Genomic DNA, 17,201 nt, shown 5'->3' with positions numbered 1-17,201 from the left:
TTGTCCAGACCCTTTTTGGAAAGGAGTGGTTAGGAAAATAAATGTTGACTAAATGAAAGTCACATGTTTTCATGTTGGCAGCATGAGCGTGAGGGCTGAGGTGAAGACTCGGGTCAGTCCTCAGGGCCACCCACTGCTACACATCCAGCTACAGAAATTCACTGTGTCGGCAGACAAGGTGCCCATTTACCACTCCTCCATGACACCATCATTACACCACTGTTACACAAGGGCTGCCCCACAGCCCTCAGCCACCACCCCACATGCTACCAGGGAGGAGCATTTTTCAGATTCTCCTTCAATGCAGATCACTGTTGACTCTCTTAGCCTCATTTTGGTCAAAGAGTCTTGCATGGATGTCTGAGGGATGAGGTCACAGCAACAAGGAGGAACATAAGACATCCTTCTGTCCCAATTAGACAATATGTGATTGTTTGAGAATAATGCCATTGGGCTAATAAATATATAAGAACAAATAAACATGAGGAAAATGAATGATACAATCAGTAAAAGTGGACCATCTAAATCATAGGTTCTACATCAAATAGTGTGGAACAAAATGCATCTCTTATAATTAACTTTTCACTGCTGGTAAACACGTGATCTGTTTTTTTTTTAATTACCAACCAAACATAGAGCTGCTATTTAGGTATGTAATCTTGTAACCCATCTAAATATACCATAGTTGTGTTTTTGCCATTTCACCTTTCTTTTTTCCTTTCTTTACAGACACTCTCCTGGCTAAAGAACAATGTTGCCATGGCAACGGAGATTGGCTACACGACAGGTTTGAACTTCAATTATGAGGCAGCCAAAAGGTGTCAGGCAGCCTTGGAACAGGACATCCTGGGGAATCGGGCCAGAATTGAGCTTGTCAAGAAGGTGGGAGTGCAGGAAGTGTCACCCCTAAAACGATGTTCCTGTTTTTCTCATGTGCATTTGTTTAGCTTCCAGGTTCTTAAAGTAGCAATATACCCCCAGGCTGATAACATCCAGCATAAGCACTAAACACAATCTAGTTTCCTGTGCAATCATGTTCTCATTCTGATACAGATTTTAACATGAAACCACAAAAGTTGTCCAAGTTCAAACTTCACCTGTAATCAACAGGAAGGGCGTAGCCTGATCCGAGCACAACACCCAGGAAGTGCCAAGATTGAGGAGTTCTTGGGCCAACTGGAGGTTCTGTGGGAGGAGCTGAAAAGACATTACCAGAGGAATGTGGTGGTTCTACAATCCTCAGAAGAAGTCAATATCAGGGTTAGACATTCGTGTGGAACAATAAATATGTTTTTTCTTTGTTTGTATTAATTCTTTAAAATGCATCTCTCATCACATCATTTGGTTCACTGTGGATTCAGGCTCAGCGAGTGCTGCAGACCCTGAACAGTCTGGAGGCTTGGCTGGAAGCAACGGGACTATACGCCCGTCAGGCCTTTCTGGCTGGAGACCCCGAGTCCATGAGCATGGCTGAGCGGGAGAGCAGCCTGATGGAGAGGGAGATGTCAGCGAGAAACCTGGAGCTCCAGAGCCTTCGACAGGAGGTGGAGACACTGTGCACCCAGAAACACCTATACACTGAGCTGCTGCCTACTCGCATCCAGGATGTGGAGAAGAAGTGAGTATTTTATTTTCAACCTATATCTCCAAACATTTTAATTATTCATAGAAATGTGACCTCTGTGACACCAATGAGGGGTCAGTGGCATGGTCCCCTGGGCACTTTACTGGCTGCAAACACAAGTGGACTCTGTACAAGACACCGACCTCACCAAAGAAAATAAAGAAAGGAAAGAACCATGTTTATGGCTTTCAAGGGTGGGGTAGTTACTGGTGGCTATTTATAAGTTGGGTAGAGGATTGGGGGTGCCGTGTCTTGAGGTCTAGACACTCCATCCAGGTGTATGAAAGTCAGGATGACATCATCACACGTCCACTAATACAAACCTCCAGATTAATAGCAAATGAGGTTGCAAGTGCTTTTGTGTACATGTTCTTCTGGCCGCCAAGAATTAGGTTAGGCCAATAACTGGAAATGTCTTATTATATAGAGGTACTCACATTTACATTTTTACATTCATGGCATTTAGATGATGCCCTTATCCAGAACAACTTATAACCAGCAATGACAGGGACAGTCTCTGTCGAGACACTCAGGGTTAAGTGTCTTGCTCAAGGACACTTACAAATGGTATTAAGAGGGGTTTGAACCTGTGACTTACTTACACAAGGTACTCACAGATTATACAAGGTCCTCACTAATGTGGGATTGTGTGTTTGTCCATTTGCTAATGCAGCCTTTACAATGAAATTAAGAAAGGGATGGATTTTTGCAGTTTGTCCATTTTTGTCTCTGTGTGTCTCTGTGTATACGAGTGTAGATATGATAAGGTCAGGGCAGCACTGAGTCAGCAGAGCTCCAAGCTGCAGGACACACGCATGCTGGCAGAATTTCTGGAGCGAGTGGAGCTGGAGGAGGAGCATCACTACTGTACACTGGGGCAGGTAATCCACACACAAACACACACCACTCATTAGTTGGTTAGACAACTGGGCAGGTGAGCCACACACAAAACTGACTGCACATTCACACGTACTATTTAGCTGTGACGAATATGATGTGTGCGCTTTTTGTACGTCCCAGCCTCTACACAGCGAGACTGACTCAGAGCCATCTGTGCTGGCTGGGGGAGCCAGCGTGCCGCTGATGCCGAGCATTGGAGACCCCGTGGAGGAGCTGCGTGAGGCGGTGGAGATGCTCAATGACACAGTGAGAGAGAGAGGGCGTTCAGTACCACATGACAGGGCTGTGCAGGAGCTGCTCAGTAGGGTATGGACTGTTGAAAAAAGTAAAAGAGAGTGAGAGGGGTGAAAAAACAAATTCCCATGTAACGGTATTTCACCTGTCGCCCATCCCAGCATGCTTCAGTGGCTCAGCGAGTGGAACAGCAGGTGAAGCGCTGTACTCAGCTGGCGACAGACGTGCTTGAGAGTGAGAACGAGATGGCTGTGAGGTGCGAGCCAGAGCGTAGTGGCCTGGATGCTTTACAGGATCGAAACAACCAGCTGGAGGTACTGGAACTTAGCAGCACGATTGTGCAATGGAAATCACAACAGCGACAAGAGTTCAGAATTGTGTTCCACACAATAATCTTTACACAATGGAATGTGTGAATAGAGCAGCTATTAGCATTTAGATCACATTCTTAATGGGCCAATGCACCGCCACCCTTGTATAAAACAAACATACAATATGACAGGAGAAGGCTAGGGTAAAGGTTAGGGTGTGAAACACCAAGGTTTATCCTGGTGTGAGCATGGTCATAGTTGAATGCTTTGTATGGGTTATGCTATGTTTTAATTAAATATATGAATATGTATAGTGTAGTAACTATCAGAATGTGGCTACAGTGTAGTGGGTGTAAAAGAACATCTCTGCACGCATATTGGCCTATGCCTTTTGTTTCACATGCTGTTTCATGTTCCAAGATCCAAAGGGACCCACCAGTTCTGTAAACAAGAAATTATGCCTCATTTAAAAAACAGAAATTTAATGATCCACAAAGGACATCACTGTGTGAGAATTTCCATGTTCTTTGTTCCATAACACTCACGCATGTATGTTCGTGTTTGTGTTTATAAGTGAGCGATGGATGGGATGGGATGTCTGAGGGTTGGGGGGGTTGATGAAGTATGAGTCATATTTGGGCCGCACAAACACACACAGCTGTCTGGATCCGATAGCACTGAGGAACAGAAATGACCTAATCGTTCATACCAAAATAACCATGCAGTCATGGGCCAAGAATCCACCAATCTGAATGCCTCAAAGTCATTCAAGAATCACTGTGAAGCCCGGCTCCCATGAAGGCCATAACAAAATTAACATAAAAAAAAAACTGTCTGAGACAAGCATGAGAAGGTCTGGACATGTGTGGCACATATGCTTTTTCCATAACATGAAAATCACTTGCAAGTGTAAAACCCAAAAGGCTCTTGCAATCGCCTGGAGGGATGTTAAGTCATAAAACGGAGTACTTAGCTCAAACCTGTAGACAATGTCTGACGAATTCATGGTCTGAATGAGACTCTCTTTTCGCATTAAATTTCATGGCCAGGCAGACTATAAGGAGCTGAAGAAAGAGGCGGAGGCCTTGGAGAACCTGGCCGCTCAGCTGGAGAAGCTGTGCCCGGAGAGGCTTCATGTGCTGTGGCATGAAGTTCAGGTGACGTTACAAGGATGGAGGGAGCTGAGGAAAGCCATGGAGGAGAATCGGGTGCATCTGTTGCAGTTCAGACAGTTACGGGACTTTTTCCGCATCTACCTGGACATGATGTAAGAAACTAAAAGATACAGGGAGTTTGCTGAGTGATTGTCAACAGGACCAATGCTGCAGCAGAAGACACTAGTGGTTATTAACAAAAAGGACACAATGTCCTGTTAGTGCTGGTCGAGTGTTCTGGCTGGGTTTAAATATAGATGTTCTGACAGGGCTTGTGCAAAAGCCAGCTGTGTTTTCTGTGTTTGTATGAAAAGTGAGGTCTGGTTAGTGTCATATTTGATGTGTGTATTTCTCTTCTCACACACTCCCCTCCCTGCCATGCCGTCAAAGATCATGGACAGAAGACACCCGGTCCTGCATTTTCTCTGACAGTGCAATGCACTATGGAAAGCCAATGGCTGAAGTGCTGGATCTGCAGATTGAGCAGAAGTTTGAAGAGTTTGAGGAACTTGCCAAAGCTGGAAAAAAACTCATCAGTGCTGAGCATCCCTTGACAAAGATGGTCAGTGGTTGAGAGAACCCTCAGGGCTGTTTTCTTAATTTCAAAATAGTTTGTTTCATTTTCGCTTAAACTTTATTTGTTCTGCAGATTAAAGAGAGGATGGAAGAGCTGAGGAGCATGCTGGGATGGATCCTTGTCCATTGGAGGGCTCAGAAACTCCAGTGGAAAAACAAGATGAGGATGAGTGAAGCCAAAGAGGAAGATGCAATCTATTCCGAAGCTATGGTGTACTCATCTGCAGCACAGTTAAAAATAGCTGATGCTACACAGGTCTCCTTGGTTTTCATATCTGATCATGCTGTGGTTGTCATCGCAATTAGCGGTTGTAAGAAATCTGATCTGTACCTTGTACCTATTCTTTCATTGTACAGAAATCCTGTCCATGTCCAGGCTTCGACAGATCAGATGCAGGAAGCATTGCCGCCCAGAGCACACCTTGGTCACCAGGCCCCAAAATCACATCACCTCCTTGCGGTGTGGAAGATTTAAAAAGTGAGGATCTGCAGCTGGAGAGTGGTTATGAAGTCATGGGCAGCATTACCCCCAGCAAAGGAAGTGATGTCACCAGTAGAGCAGACAGCTCCAGATTCCCCCCTTTTCTTATGCTGAATGAGCCTAGCACCCACTCGGTTGGGGGAACAGTAAACCTCATCCTAAGCTTCAATTCAAGTCAGCACAGTCCAATGCCATGCCCAAAGTCTGAATCGGATGAGGTGGAAGGAGGTCTGGAGCCCATCCACAGGGTATGAATAAGAAGAAACCTCTCACCTCATCACACCTTGCTGTTGTAGCACACAAACAAAATCTCCCATACATGTGTGTTTCTACCTATATCTACCTCTCCTTTCTCATAATACACAATTCTTGGTTCCGGGAAGAGGAACAGTGTCTTTTTCAGCAATTTGGCACTGCAGCCTTCCTTGGCTGATCTTAGCTGCTAAAGTCCACAGATCACAACCTGTTGGTTTATTTCACCTCTCACTGTTTTCAACTCTCCTTCACATTCTGCCTCCCTCATTCCTCTCCCTCCTTCTCTTTCTCACCTTCTCCCTCAGCCTGGCGAGCACCAATATTCTTCCTGTAAAAGTTTTTGGAAGCGCTGCCAGGGGCTTTTGGTAGTTTAAAGCGAAAGAAAAAGATTTATCGGCACAGTGCAGAAGAGGTAAATGGAACTGGTGGACCTGCATGCTATAAACATGTGTGGTTGTGTGTATAGGGCTTTGCTGAATGTAGACTGACGCATGTTGTACTAACGTCATATGAAACAAATCCTACACTGGGTACAGTTTACACATCATCACCATAATCATCATCAGTTTTGCAGTTTAAATGTACGAACTCCACATGAATTAGGTGCAAATGTAACACAATGCGTTCATTAACATTTTTCAAGGCAGTCAAACAGTCAAAGACGAATGAAAAATTAATCAACTGTCTGTCATCAAAAAGAGTATACAATTTGTTGCCATGACATCTCATCTGTTCACTGCTGGAGGATAATGGCATGTATGTGACATGTCATGTATATTAAAAGTTATTCACATTCCAGCAGGTCAGGGAAATTCCAAAAGCTAACAAAGTGAGTGTGGGAGACATTAAGTAACCAGCCCTGAAAGTCTAGTCCAAAGTGAACACAGCAACATTTCAGAGAATGAAATTGTTTACCGTGTTATCTTTGACATTTTGGGCAGGAATTGCAAGAACAACTAAAATGGACTATTTCTTGGAAGTGTTACAAGTGGACCTGAATGCAGACATTACCATCGTTGCCTTTTTGCTATGCTCTGTACTCTTCTAGCCTGTGAAATGTAAACCTCCCTCAGCGATAGAAAAGGTTTTTCATGCCGACTCTCTAACGTAATCCAGTAGGATCCATATGTCCAGTTTGCATCATGCCTGAAACAGCATTACAGAGCTGGCTCTTTTAGAGGTGAAGACCAATTTTTAGCCTGTGAGAAAGACCACCGAAGGGCTGTCACCATCGTTCCTCACACACATTTTGACATCTGTCAAGTGCAGCAGATTGCATAAGCCTCTGTAACGGTAAACAATGATGTCACGGTAAAAAGCTTCCAGCATTAACAGATGTGACACGGAAGGCATTCTAAGTTGATGGTGCATTGCAATTAGCTAAGCCATTGTGAAAGTATGATTTGTCAAACATTATGTTACAAAGGCCAGCGCCTCTTTAAGTTCATGCAGTATTACTGTGTAAACCTTGAAGGTCTGAGCAGGACTTCTCTGATATGTGAATTAGATGTTTTCTGGAGAGGAGAAGAAAAATGAGAGGATGAAGAGATGAGAGGATGGGTGGAGAGCATAACAGTTCCCCATAATGTAAGCGCTCGGTCCATTCCTGACGTAACATTGATGGAGTCAGCAGTGGTCTTGGGTGGTGAGCCGTGACCTCACCCTTCACTTCCCCCTGCAAGTCGACCATTCAAATAGCTCCCAGTAGGAGCCGGAGTGTGTGTTGCCGGCAAGAGGCGTGTAAAGTGTGTGTTTTGAACTTTCTGGAAACCCCACCAGATTGTATTATGGTGATTTATGAACTGGTGCTGCCAGGGCTACTCAAGATTAGTCACAGGGGTGAGAGGTCAAGCCTTTACAGCTGTGAATGACGCCATGCTATAGAGCATATGATTTTGATTAAGTCCTGCAGAGCACTACTCTTAGAAAGAGAGCGCTTGGACAATAGGAACAATGTTCTTTTGTCTTCTCTTCCCAGTTCTGACAAATTCTCAAATGAAAATGCCCAATGTTTGCATCCCATGTCTCTGCAGATGTATGGGTTGCATATGAACAGTAGTTCTCGCACCGTTCCATGGATCATTGTTGTATCGCTGAAGCTTTATTGTGTCTTCATCATTCATCAATAACAACTGTAAAATGAAAGTGTCTCTGCATTCCGTGCACTTGCCTTCTGATGCATTTGTGTGCCTATATTTGTTGGTTTCTCATGAGCAGACCTAGTAAAGTGCTAACATGCTCTTCTGTCCTTGTTCTAGGTAAGTACATACTTACATGTTAAGGAAAACATGGCTGCGGTCCCCGTGTATGAGAGCATGTCACTGCCCCGCCTCAGTGGCAGAGTCCAGACGCCAGCCTCCTCCTTTTCAGAGTCCCCCTCTTCCTCCTCTCCCTCTACTGAAGCCTCCACTCATCAGGTGAGCTCTGTTTCCTTTAACTCACTCCCCATGAGCGCCACATCTTCCTCCACCACCACCTCCTCCATCTTCAGCAGCCTGACGGGGAGGAACAAGAAGAGGAAGAAGAAAAGGAATGCTGGATGCAAGACCCTTCAAAGGATAATGGGGGTGGAGCAGCAGTGTGAAGTGGGTAGAATCCACTTGCAACACCCAACTGAGCAAGAGCCAGTCAAATATGACACACACACCTGGCCTCTAAAGGAGAGGAAGAAGATGAAGAGCACTGCTGTCACCAGTGACATGTCAGAGTTTCTGGACTACATTAAGAATCCATTGCTGACAGACATTGAGGCCGAGAGCTCAGGGCCGTTTGTGTCTGTCAGACCTGAGAGCCCCAAAGACCCCATAACCCAACCCTCTCCTCCCACAAAAGTGAAGAACCACTGTCGCTTCCTCTCATTAGGGTCTGTGCTGAGCTTTGACCTGTCCAAGGACATGAGCCTCATTCCCAACATCCCAGATGTGATAACAATTGGGCCACCAGAATCAAGGAAAACGGATCACCAGGACTCCCTTACTGACAGGACCACTGCTCTCAGTACCTTCAAGCTGGCACACCAGACCCGCAAAGAAGGGGAGCCCAGACACAGTCCTCACAGTGAAAAAGGTTTGAAAACTTACTGCCACCAGTCCAAGAAGATTCCACTGGATGAATCTAATTTTTCTGATGAGCTCTTTCCTCCACCTCCATCTCCGGGTGTGGAAGACCTTTCTCAAACCCCATCTCACAGTGACCTCTCTAGATTCCAGCTGGATGTCTCTGGAGTTAGAGACCTGAAAGATAGCAAGTGGGAAGAAAAGGCCTTTGATCAAGGCAGCCAGCAGAAGAATCACATCTTCCCATGCACTGATGAAAGAATGGGACACCAGAACCATCTGAGTGTGAGTCGTCCAGGAAAAGATAGTCCCACAATAGTCCAGAGCCACACCTCTCACATGGTTCTCAACTTCAAAGCCAGCAGAAGTAACAGTGGCAGTGGGAGAGAGGACTCAGCAGACTCCGGTCTTTCCAGTTCTGGCAGTTTCAAGCTCTGTTTTGAGGCGACTGATGATCTGTCATCAAGAAGGACAGTTGGAAGGGTTTCGTCCATGAATCCAGGAAGCAAACTCAAGACCAACGCTGCAATAGAAGATGGTCCTCTGCACCCAGACCATCAGCAGTTTGAGGAGGAAGAAGAAGAACTGCAGGACATCTGGAATCACACCAATGGCTACAGGCAAAGTGTATGTTCAGACATTATGTACCAAGGCTACCAGACAGAACTGGCCAGTACACCTCCAATCCAGCAGCAAGAGCCAAGCCCAAAGGAACCACCGGTCCTCTATCGGAATCTGGTCACCACTTCTGCACCCAATCTCCTGGTTGCTGAATTCAGACTGCCACCCTCCATCCAGAACCTTCTGGGCTACAACAAAGCACAGAGTGCTGGTGATGAGGCTCAGAGCTTTGACAAGAAGCAGCGAAGATCTTGGGCAGCCTTTCCCCAGCAGGATCAGCCTTGCAAACAGACCTTGTCACTCCTAGTGAATGAGACAGCTTCAGACACCATCAAGCTGCCAGAGACAGAGGACCGCCACAAATATATTTACCAATATAGAGAGGAGGAGGAGGAAGAGGCTGAAGAGGATGAGAAGGAGGTGGCAGAAGAGGATTCAAGTTGCTACAAGGTGAGGTCTTCAGAGCTGACAGACCATTCCCTGAGCCCTTGTTCAGCTCTTTATTTTATAGAATGAAGACAGATGGTCTGTTGGGCTTGCAGTTTGCAAATGTGTGTCCATTGGACATGTTTTGAAAAGCAACCCTGCAGTAAAAATAAATGACTTTGATCTGAACGTTTTAATGATTCTCAGTCATGATGATTCACAGTGACCTCCTTGTCCAGCATTTTTCATTTCAAACTGCTTAGCTCAGTGTTTGAACAATCTCCTGAACCACATACCTGGAAGGGAATGAAAACATTCTGGCCCAGAGTGCTGGAGGACTGGGATGGAGAACACTTTTTTACTGCAAGTGACCAGCTGTTGTTTCATTGGTTAATGAAGCCACCTCTGACCTCTCCCCAGGATCCAAGTCTCCTGTCACTTCACATGGGAATAGACCGAGATCATCAAAGGGAAAGAACATCAGGAGTGGACTGCAACTGCACAGAGGAGCAGGCAATGTCCATCAGAGGGCACTGTTTCTCTACGGTAGGCTGATAACACAGCAGAGAAAACCTGTTTTTTAAGAATGAAGATATTGTCCAATATTTCATCATACATGAAGAGAAACCCTCCCAAGTTTTTCAGTTTTTTGATGGAAAGGGACAACGATAGAGGGGTTAAAGTGAATTGAGATGTACAGTTTGCAAGTTATATAAGAGTGTTGTTATCTGTCATAATGGTTGTAAATTTTTTCCCATTGTTTGTCTCTTGTAGCATGGAAAGAAGCTGAATTTCCCCTCCATGGAAGGAACTCTTGAGAGAAAGCAGAAGCTACAGTTTGGAGGAAAGAAAGTGAGTTGGAATGTGGAACTCAAGTGGAAAACATCTCAATTGCATTTCAAATGTCATTTAGAATGGACGATCAAGTCCACCACATGTAATGATTCAAATAAATGTACAGTTTCTCATCAGAACTCTGATATGAGGAAAAAAGGTCATCTCCAGCCCGCTGGAGTTCCATTTAAAAGTTGTGGAGTGACATGAACAGTGTACATTAGAGGGTCCTGGATGATCTGGAATGATTCTGTTCAGACATTAAGTGAAAAAGTGAAAATGAAGTGATTGTCATTGTGATATACAGCAAGCACAGCACACAGTGACACAACAAAATGTGTCCTAAAATGTAACCATCACCCTTGGTGAGCAGTGGGCAGCCATGACAGGCGCCCGGGGAGCAGTGTGTGGGGACGGTGCTTTGCTCAGTGGCACCTCAGTGGCACCTTGGCAGATTGGGATTTGAACCGGCAACCTTCTGACTACAGGTCCGCTTCCTTAACCGCTAGGCCACAACTGTCCCTGATTAATACATTTTTTTCTAATTTTACAACTATAAAATAATGTTAATGAAAAAATTGTAGAAGTATAAAAGTGTTGTAGGAGAACATTTATAAAGAAAGTTTGTATATTTAGAAAGGCAAATTTTGCTAAGCATTTGTGACAATTGCTAATAAGAATTATTATTTAAAAGCAATGATAACTGACCAAGTACAGTCTGACAGACACCTACTATAAATTCTGAATTGCATAGGCCCAGTGCAGAACCTGGACCAGGTACCATGCTGTCTTACACCGCCAGACACTCTGCTTCTACCAGGAACGAAAGGAAACTCTTGGGGTGAGCTTGATATTACAAAACATTTTCATGGATTTGCAGTTCTGTTTAATGGTGAAAACTTGCCCAGAGAACTGGTCATCCTGGATTTTGTTCCCCCTCAAATTTCATCTTATGAACCCCTGTCTCAGTGCAAGTTTCACAATTATTTTTTTTTTTTTGCATTTTCAGAGTTTTGCATCCAGCTTGCCCTTAACCCTCACTGGGGCAGAGTGTGTGGCTCTTCCTGAGTACACCAAGAAACCCAACTGCTTCAGCCTACGGTAAACACATTCACTTGAGCACAGGTTGCATATTAATGCTGTATCGACAATTATGTTTTTTTATGCCTATATGGAATTTCTATGATGTCATTAACATAGATCATAATGTAGATGTGTCGATATGTTTTACTGCTCTGGTACTACTGTTCATGTTCCTGGCAGTGTTTCCATATTCAGTTATTATCATGCTGACATAATTGCGTAAAACAACGCTGCACTGTGACATCTATTTCTAAATCTATTGATTTAATTTGATCTAATTATTATATTTGCCATGTTCAGCACATCTGACAATGAATCAGAATGAAACCAATTCCTGTTGTAGAGTGAAATATCTGACCTGTGTGTCTCTCAGACTCCGTGATGGCTCAGAGGTCCTCCTCAGTGCTTCCTCACGATTCATGATGAAGAAATGGATGCTGAGGATCCAGGAAAACGCAGGTATGGATTATAAATGTGTCATTGAATAAACATGACTGAGCATTAGAGCATAAGCAATAACAATATTCTCAAGAGGTTACAAAAGAAAACAGCTCAAACAATCCCCAATGTAGACCACAATAAAAAAAATATATACATACACATACAGATACTACACAAAAAACATGACTGACTCATAATCATAATTCATCATTTCTGTCCCCTCTATGCAGTGTCTGAACAGATCCTGTCAATACTGTACAGTCCCACTACACAAGATGAGCCACTAGACATGTAAGATCTGCAGATTAATAGGTTTAATACAGTAAATACAGTAATGTCTTTTCTGTCTGAATCATGACCTCCTGTTTTGACCTTTCAGGAAAAGCTTCTCAACAGTCTGTCACTGCCAAGGAAAGTGCAAATGTGCATCCAACAATGATGTTGCTACCTGTTCGACGAGCAGTGCTCAGACAGGCATCAGAACAAAGAAGATTGTTGTGCTCCCCAGAGACAGTGCTCTCCTCCCTCAGACACTTGACAAGCAAGCAGTAGACGTTCCTGCAGGCCAGACTTCACATGCAGGCCGTTGTGGTGAGAAACGTGACAATGTTCTTCTGAATAGAGAGCCGTTATATACTGAATTAAAGTATACTAGATGCTTCTTACCTAAACTCATAAACTTTATGGACCACCTATCGTCTTTGGATGTCAGGAGCTCAAATGCGATGACATTAGTAGCACCATGTCCAGTAGGGGGCAGTGGCAGACTGTTTTTTGTGAGCTTGTGCATATTAATCAGTAGAGGGATTAGACAGGATTAACTAATAACCACAGATGCAGCCACCGGTAGAGCCATCTTCTCTGTGTCTTTTTTTGTAGAAGACAACTCGTCTGGTTCAAACGGGAATCTGAGCATTCAGTGCCCTGGTGGTATCACCTGCCATTCCCCATGTTCTTCCCCCACCAACAGTCAGGAGTGGGTGGGCAGCAGCAAACGCCGGTCTCATTCCTTCACATCAGGTGAGCTCAGGTTCTGAACATATAGTCCCATCTTATTGGATCAAAGTCACACGACTAGCTGCTGCTGAATGAGGTTCCTTAGAAACAGCTGTATCAGAGATGAACCAGTCAACTGTGCTATCAACCCTATAATCTCTCCTGGTGTGGACATTTACTGAACACTGAACAACACAGACGGGAAGTGACACCACACTATACCTGTTCAGTTATTTTTGGCTGGTGGGACAATAAATAATGTGTTGCTGTAGCACTTAACATTACGGATGCACCACTTTGTATGTACCATACCTAAATGTGTGCAATAGTTAAGTCATCTACCCCCCTCCCTTCTTTATTTCCTCATCCTGGCAGCGACGTATCAGAGGATCAAGCCAGTTCCACTGCCCTCTGCCGGCATGAGCCAGGACAGCAGCTCCAAATACTCAGTGACTCTGTTCATCGGGGACCAGACGTCCGAAGTGCCTAGGCTGATTGGTACCACTGGGCAGGAACCCATGGCCAGCCTGCCGCTGAGGAGCTGCGCCAGCCTGCCACGGCCACGTAATAAATCTGTCTTCAAGAAATTTTTTGCCAAGAAGGAGTGACCATGAGTGCCACGGACCCATTTCCACGTGCAGAGCACCGTGGAATTACACAGATGCGTGTTTGCTGTGTATTTATGTGGGAATCAGTTATGTGTTGCACTACAGTCTGTATTTGTGTGCGATGTTCTTTGTTTTTTTCATAACCCACACCCCTCCACACACACACACACACTTCAGGTAAGCCCACTGAGATTCCCACCTCTGTTAGTCATACTGTGGTGCAGTGCATTTTCAGAAGTTTTTACTTTCACTACTGGACGGGCTGGGTGGGAGTTACATGACCTGACCACAGTGGTCACCGTGGTTACCCCCACTTTAATGAACACGTGCCATAAGAACACAGACAGCTGACAGAATGTGGTTATTAAGTCTCGTCAGAAGACTCATTTAGAGCTAAGTATTCAGAATCCCTCTCACTGTAATCATTTATTACAGTGATGGCCTAGTGGGTAAGGAAGCGAACCCGTGATCACAAGGTTGCTGGTTTGAATCCCGACCAAGGGTGATTGTTAAAAGCAGAGGACACATTTTTTTGTGTGCACCGTGTGCTGTGCGGCAGTGTATCACTATGACAATCACTTCACTTTCACTTATTGACAGACACGGTTCCAAGCATGCCTTGTAGGGTTGTAAATATGAATTATCTTAGTTGCTGTAATTGTGTTTTGTTGTGTTTTTTTTTTTACTGATGTGTATGAAGTCATATATGAAGCCACCGAAATTTGCTCCATCTGTCTTTCCAGTTTGAAACTGTGTGATTGTTTTCTTTTAACAATTCTTCAACTAAATTTGTAATAAAATGCCATTTTGTAAAGAGTGCAAATTCACAAAATGTTGAGTGAGTATGACTTGACTATTTGTCGATTTCCGAAGCAGAAACAGAAGCCCTTGCTTTTTTCAGTAAGATGAAACAGGAGCTATAAATCAGCGCTGGGGTTTGATCCCTCTGGCTGAGGCCTTTGGTGGAACAGAAGGAAAAGCCTTCAAGGGCAGATGGGATTTCAAAGAGCCCTGATTGAATTTCTATTGTCTTTGAAATTAAGGTGAAAAATAGATTTGTGGCTTCATAATAAACAAACCACTGGGGTCTTCAGTAGGAGTAGAAAAAAAGGGCTGGGGGCTGAGGGGGTGTCAGACTAGAGAACCCAAATCCTAAATCTGTGCTTTGCCAAATACATTTTTGCATATGAAAGGCTGGCATGACTAAATGCGATGAGTCCATACAATGCTGATCCTTTGAGATTTAAGAAACCACGGTTCAAGTGCATGCTGTTTGAATAAGTGGATGCTTTATGTTGTAGAATGACAGAAAGTGGAGAGTTGCTTGCTTACTATTAAAAGAGATCAAAAAGGGGCAGTCACGTGACCCTGTACAGTATGGGCCCTCAGGATTTGGCTCTGGTCTGACCAACAGTTTCTTTGATGAGCTAAATTGTAAAAACCTCAAATATATTTAACAAAATCAATTGGATACATTTTTTTTCTTCAAGTTGCTCCCAAGAAAAGACTACATAAGCAAGGAGCTGCTAGTTCCAAAGTTGAAAGCTCTCAGACTAGCTCTGGTGGCATCAATTAGGTACTGAGCCATAGGTGTGATTTGCAGGGGGCTTAGCGGGGTCAAGACCCATGCAAAAATCTAATCCAGCCAATTTAAGATTCCACCCAAAAAACAATCCACATAATTCTGATTAATCAATATATTAATTATTTTGCATTAATAACTTCTTTTTCATATAATTTACCAGCAAAATAATAGCATGTTTAACCATTTAGTAATGTTACTCCCCCCACTGCCGAATATTTGGTATTACCCAGCCGCTGTGTTTTGAGGGGCATCTGGCTGGTTATAGAGTTGTCTGGGTTTTTTTGAGGTGATTAAACATTCATCACAGACGATATTGATGTTCAACCAGCATTACAAGGGCCTGGTTTATTAGGTGGTGGTTTAAATTGTATGATGAATGTTGTTTAAGACAAGTCCTCTGTAGCAGCTGCAAGTTATTTAAAATCCTCACACACTCTCAATATTCTGACTTCATTCTTGTCTCACTTGTCTCAAATGTTCTTAGCAAAATAGGAAAAAGGAGAAAGAGGTTGTTAAACTGGAGAGATTACATAAATGCTTTCCTACGGATTCAAACTTTAAGTTATTGACTGATGCAATGACAAAACTCCAAACATAATATAGTCTGAGTCACACTAAAACATTTATTGTTCTCAGAACAAAAAATTCATATGCATGGGAATAGACCTAGTCGACACATTACAGAACATTCAAAAGTCCAGCATAATGAGCGCCCCGTTAATTCCATCGAGATTTATTAGGGCACAGTTACTCAAGACCCTCCTCTGATCAATAAACCTTTTAGAGATATTTGTACAAGACTTTACTCCTCTGAGAGTGGCGGCTTTCAGATGAAACATCTGTTCTTGTTAAGAGACTACTTCTTCACTTGCTATGACAGAAGAAGGTCATTCCATGCTTAATGCCCCTTCTAGGAGGTCTGGACAGTATTTCTGGATATACCTAAGAGTAAATCACCAGGGTGGTGGGATCCTAGTGTGAAACACACCTGCCTATTAACCAGATAGCCACAAAGTCACAGGTTCAAACCTCACTTACAACCATTGTGTCCCTGAACAAAACACTTGAGTCCCCTCCAGGTGGACTGTGTCCAGGTGGACTGTGTCGATCCGGTCTGGGATTTTAGGTCTGGGATTTGTCCTGTGCTGTTATGTTTCCTGATTGTTTTTGCTTGTGTATGATTGTATTAAGCTGCTCTGTTCATGTCTGTTCGCTGCTGGGTCATGGTGTGGTGATGTTTCTCTTGTCCTGTCCACCGTGTATTAAACCTCTGTTTCGTGACATTGTGCGATTGTAGCCTTCTTCCTTGCCATGTCCAGCCATCGCTCCAGATCTACTGCCTCGCCATGTCAAACCAGCGTGAAAGACTGTCCCTGTATATTATAAATGTAAACCATGCCTTGATGGCCACATTTTGGCCCTCAATTAGCACCATTTTTATGACTGTACTCAATAATATATTTTCAGGATGTTTTCAAGACCAAATTGGTTGCATCAAAATTGACTAATATGCTTAAACTCTTTAATTTACTGTACTCTGATAAAATTAAAGTGGGTTTAAGGTGTCCGTTTTTCACCCTATTTTTAATCCCTTGCTGAATCAATTAGATGTAATTCAGATATCCATAGCTTTAGTTTCTATAATATAATTCATTGCTGTCATGACACAAGAGGGACATGGGGTTAAAAAGGTGCATTTGTACAAAAGAAAGAGGAGGACCCAGGCACAGGTATGTTCCACACCTGTGGGAACAACCTGTGGGATGGTAGTAGCCTAGTGTGTAACACACTCGCCTGTGAACCAGGAGACCCAGGTTCAAATCCCACTTACTACCAATGTGTCCCTGAGCAAGACACTTAACCCCAAGTGTCTCCAGGGGGGGACTGTCCCTGTAACTACTGATTGTAAGTCGCTCTGGATTAGGGCGTCTGGTAAATGGCAAATGTAAATGTAGTTTACCAAGCATTGTAATTCCACACACTTTTAAGCACAAGACAACCAGCACCAATGAATAA

At 43.8% G+C, this 17,201-nt stretch overlaps 1 protein-coding gene across 3 annotated transcripts in view; it reads left to right on the top strand.

Annotated features, from left to right (window-relative positions):
* mymx (myomixer) overlaps positions 1 to 16,466 on the top strand; it is a 31,208-nt gene extending 14,742 nt beyond the window's left edge. For 2 of the 3 annotated variants that reach the window (XM_028989545.1, XM_028989544.1), the window contains exons 12-32: positions 82 to 178; positions 730 to 882; positions 1,111 to 1,260; positions 1,362 to 1,618; positions 2,382 to 2,505; positions 2,645 to 2,830; positions 2,920 to 3,072; positions 4,119 to 4,336; positions 4,614 to 4,785; positions 4,873 to 5,055; positions 5,157 to 5,528; positions 7,794 to 9,662; positions 10,059 to 10,184; positions 10,413 to 10,490; positions 11,227 to 11,313; positions 11,482 to 11,573; positions 11,929 to 12,014; positions 12,227 to 12,287; positions 12,376 to 12,587; positions 12,876 to 13,016; positions 13,368 to 16,466. In XM_028989545.1, coding sequence (XP_028845378.1) covers positions 82 to 178; positions 730 to 882; positions 1,111 to 1,260; positions 1,362 to 1,618; positions 2,382 to 2,505; positions 2,645 to 2,830; positions 2,920 to 3,072; positions 4,119 to 4,336; positions 4,614 to 4,785; positions 4,873 to 5,055; positions 5,157 to 5,528; positions 7,794 to 9,662; positions 10,059 to 10,184; positions 10,413 to 10,490; positions 11,227 to 11,313; positions 11,482 to 11,573; positions 11,929 to 12,014; positions 12,227 to 12,287; positions 12,376 to 12,587; positions 12,876 to 13,016; positions 13,368 to 13,600 — 5,050 coding nt within the window. In that variant the 3' untranslated portion in view covers positions 13,601 to 16,466. The remainder of the gene's footprint in view (positions 1 to 81; positions 179 to 729; positions 883 to 1,110; positions 1,261 to 1,361; positions 1,619 to 2,381; positions 2,506 to 2,644; positions 2,831 to 2,919; positions 3,073 to 4,118; positions 4,337 to 4,613; positions 4,786 to 4,872; positions 5,056 to 5,156; positions 5,529 to 7,793; positions 9,663 to 10,058; positions 10,185 to 10,412; positions 10,491 to 11,226; positions 11,314 to 11,481; positions 11,574 to 11,928; positions 12,015 to 12,226; positions 12,288 to 12,375; positions 12,588 to 12,875; positions 13,017 to 13,367) is intronic. The other variant, XM_028989547.1, reaches the window with a different exon arrangement.
* Positions 16,467 to 17,201: the final 735 nt, after the last annotated feature.

This window comes from Denticeps clupeoides, chromosome 8 (genome assembly GCF_900700375.1).
Source record: "Denticeps clupeoides chromosome 8, fDenClu1.1, whole genome shotgun sequence".
Lineage (NCBI taxonomy): Eukaryota > Metazoa > Chordata > Actinopteri > Clupeiformes > Denticipitidae > Denticeps > Denticeps clupeoides.
This window is presented reverse-complemented; position numbering and strand designations above follow the sequence as displayed.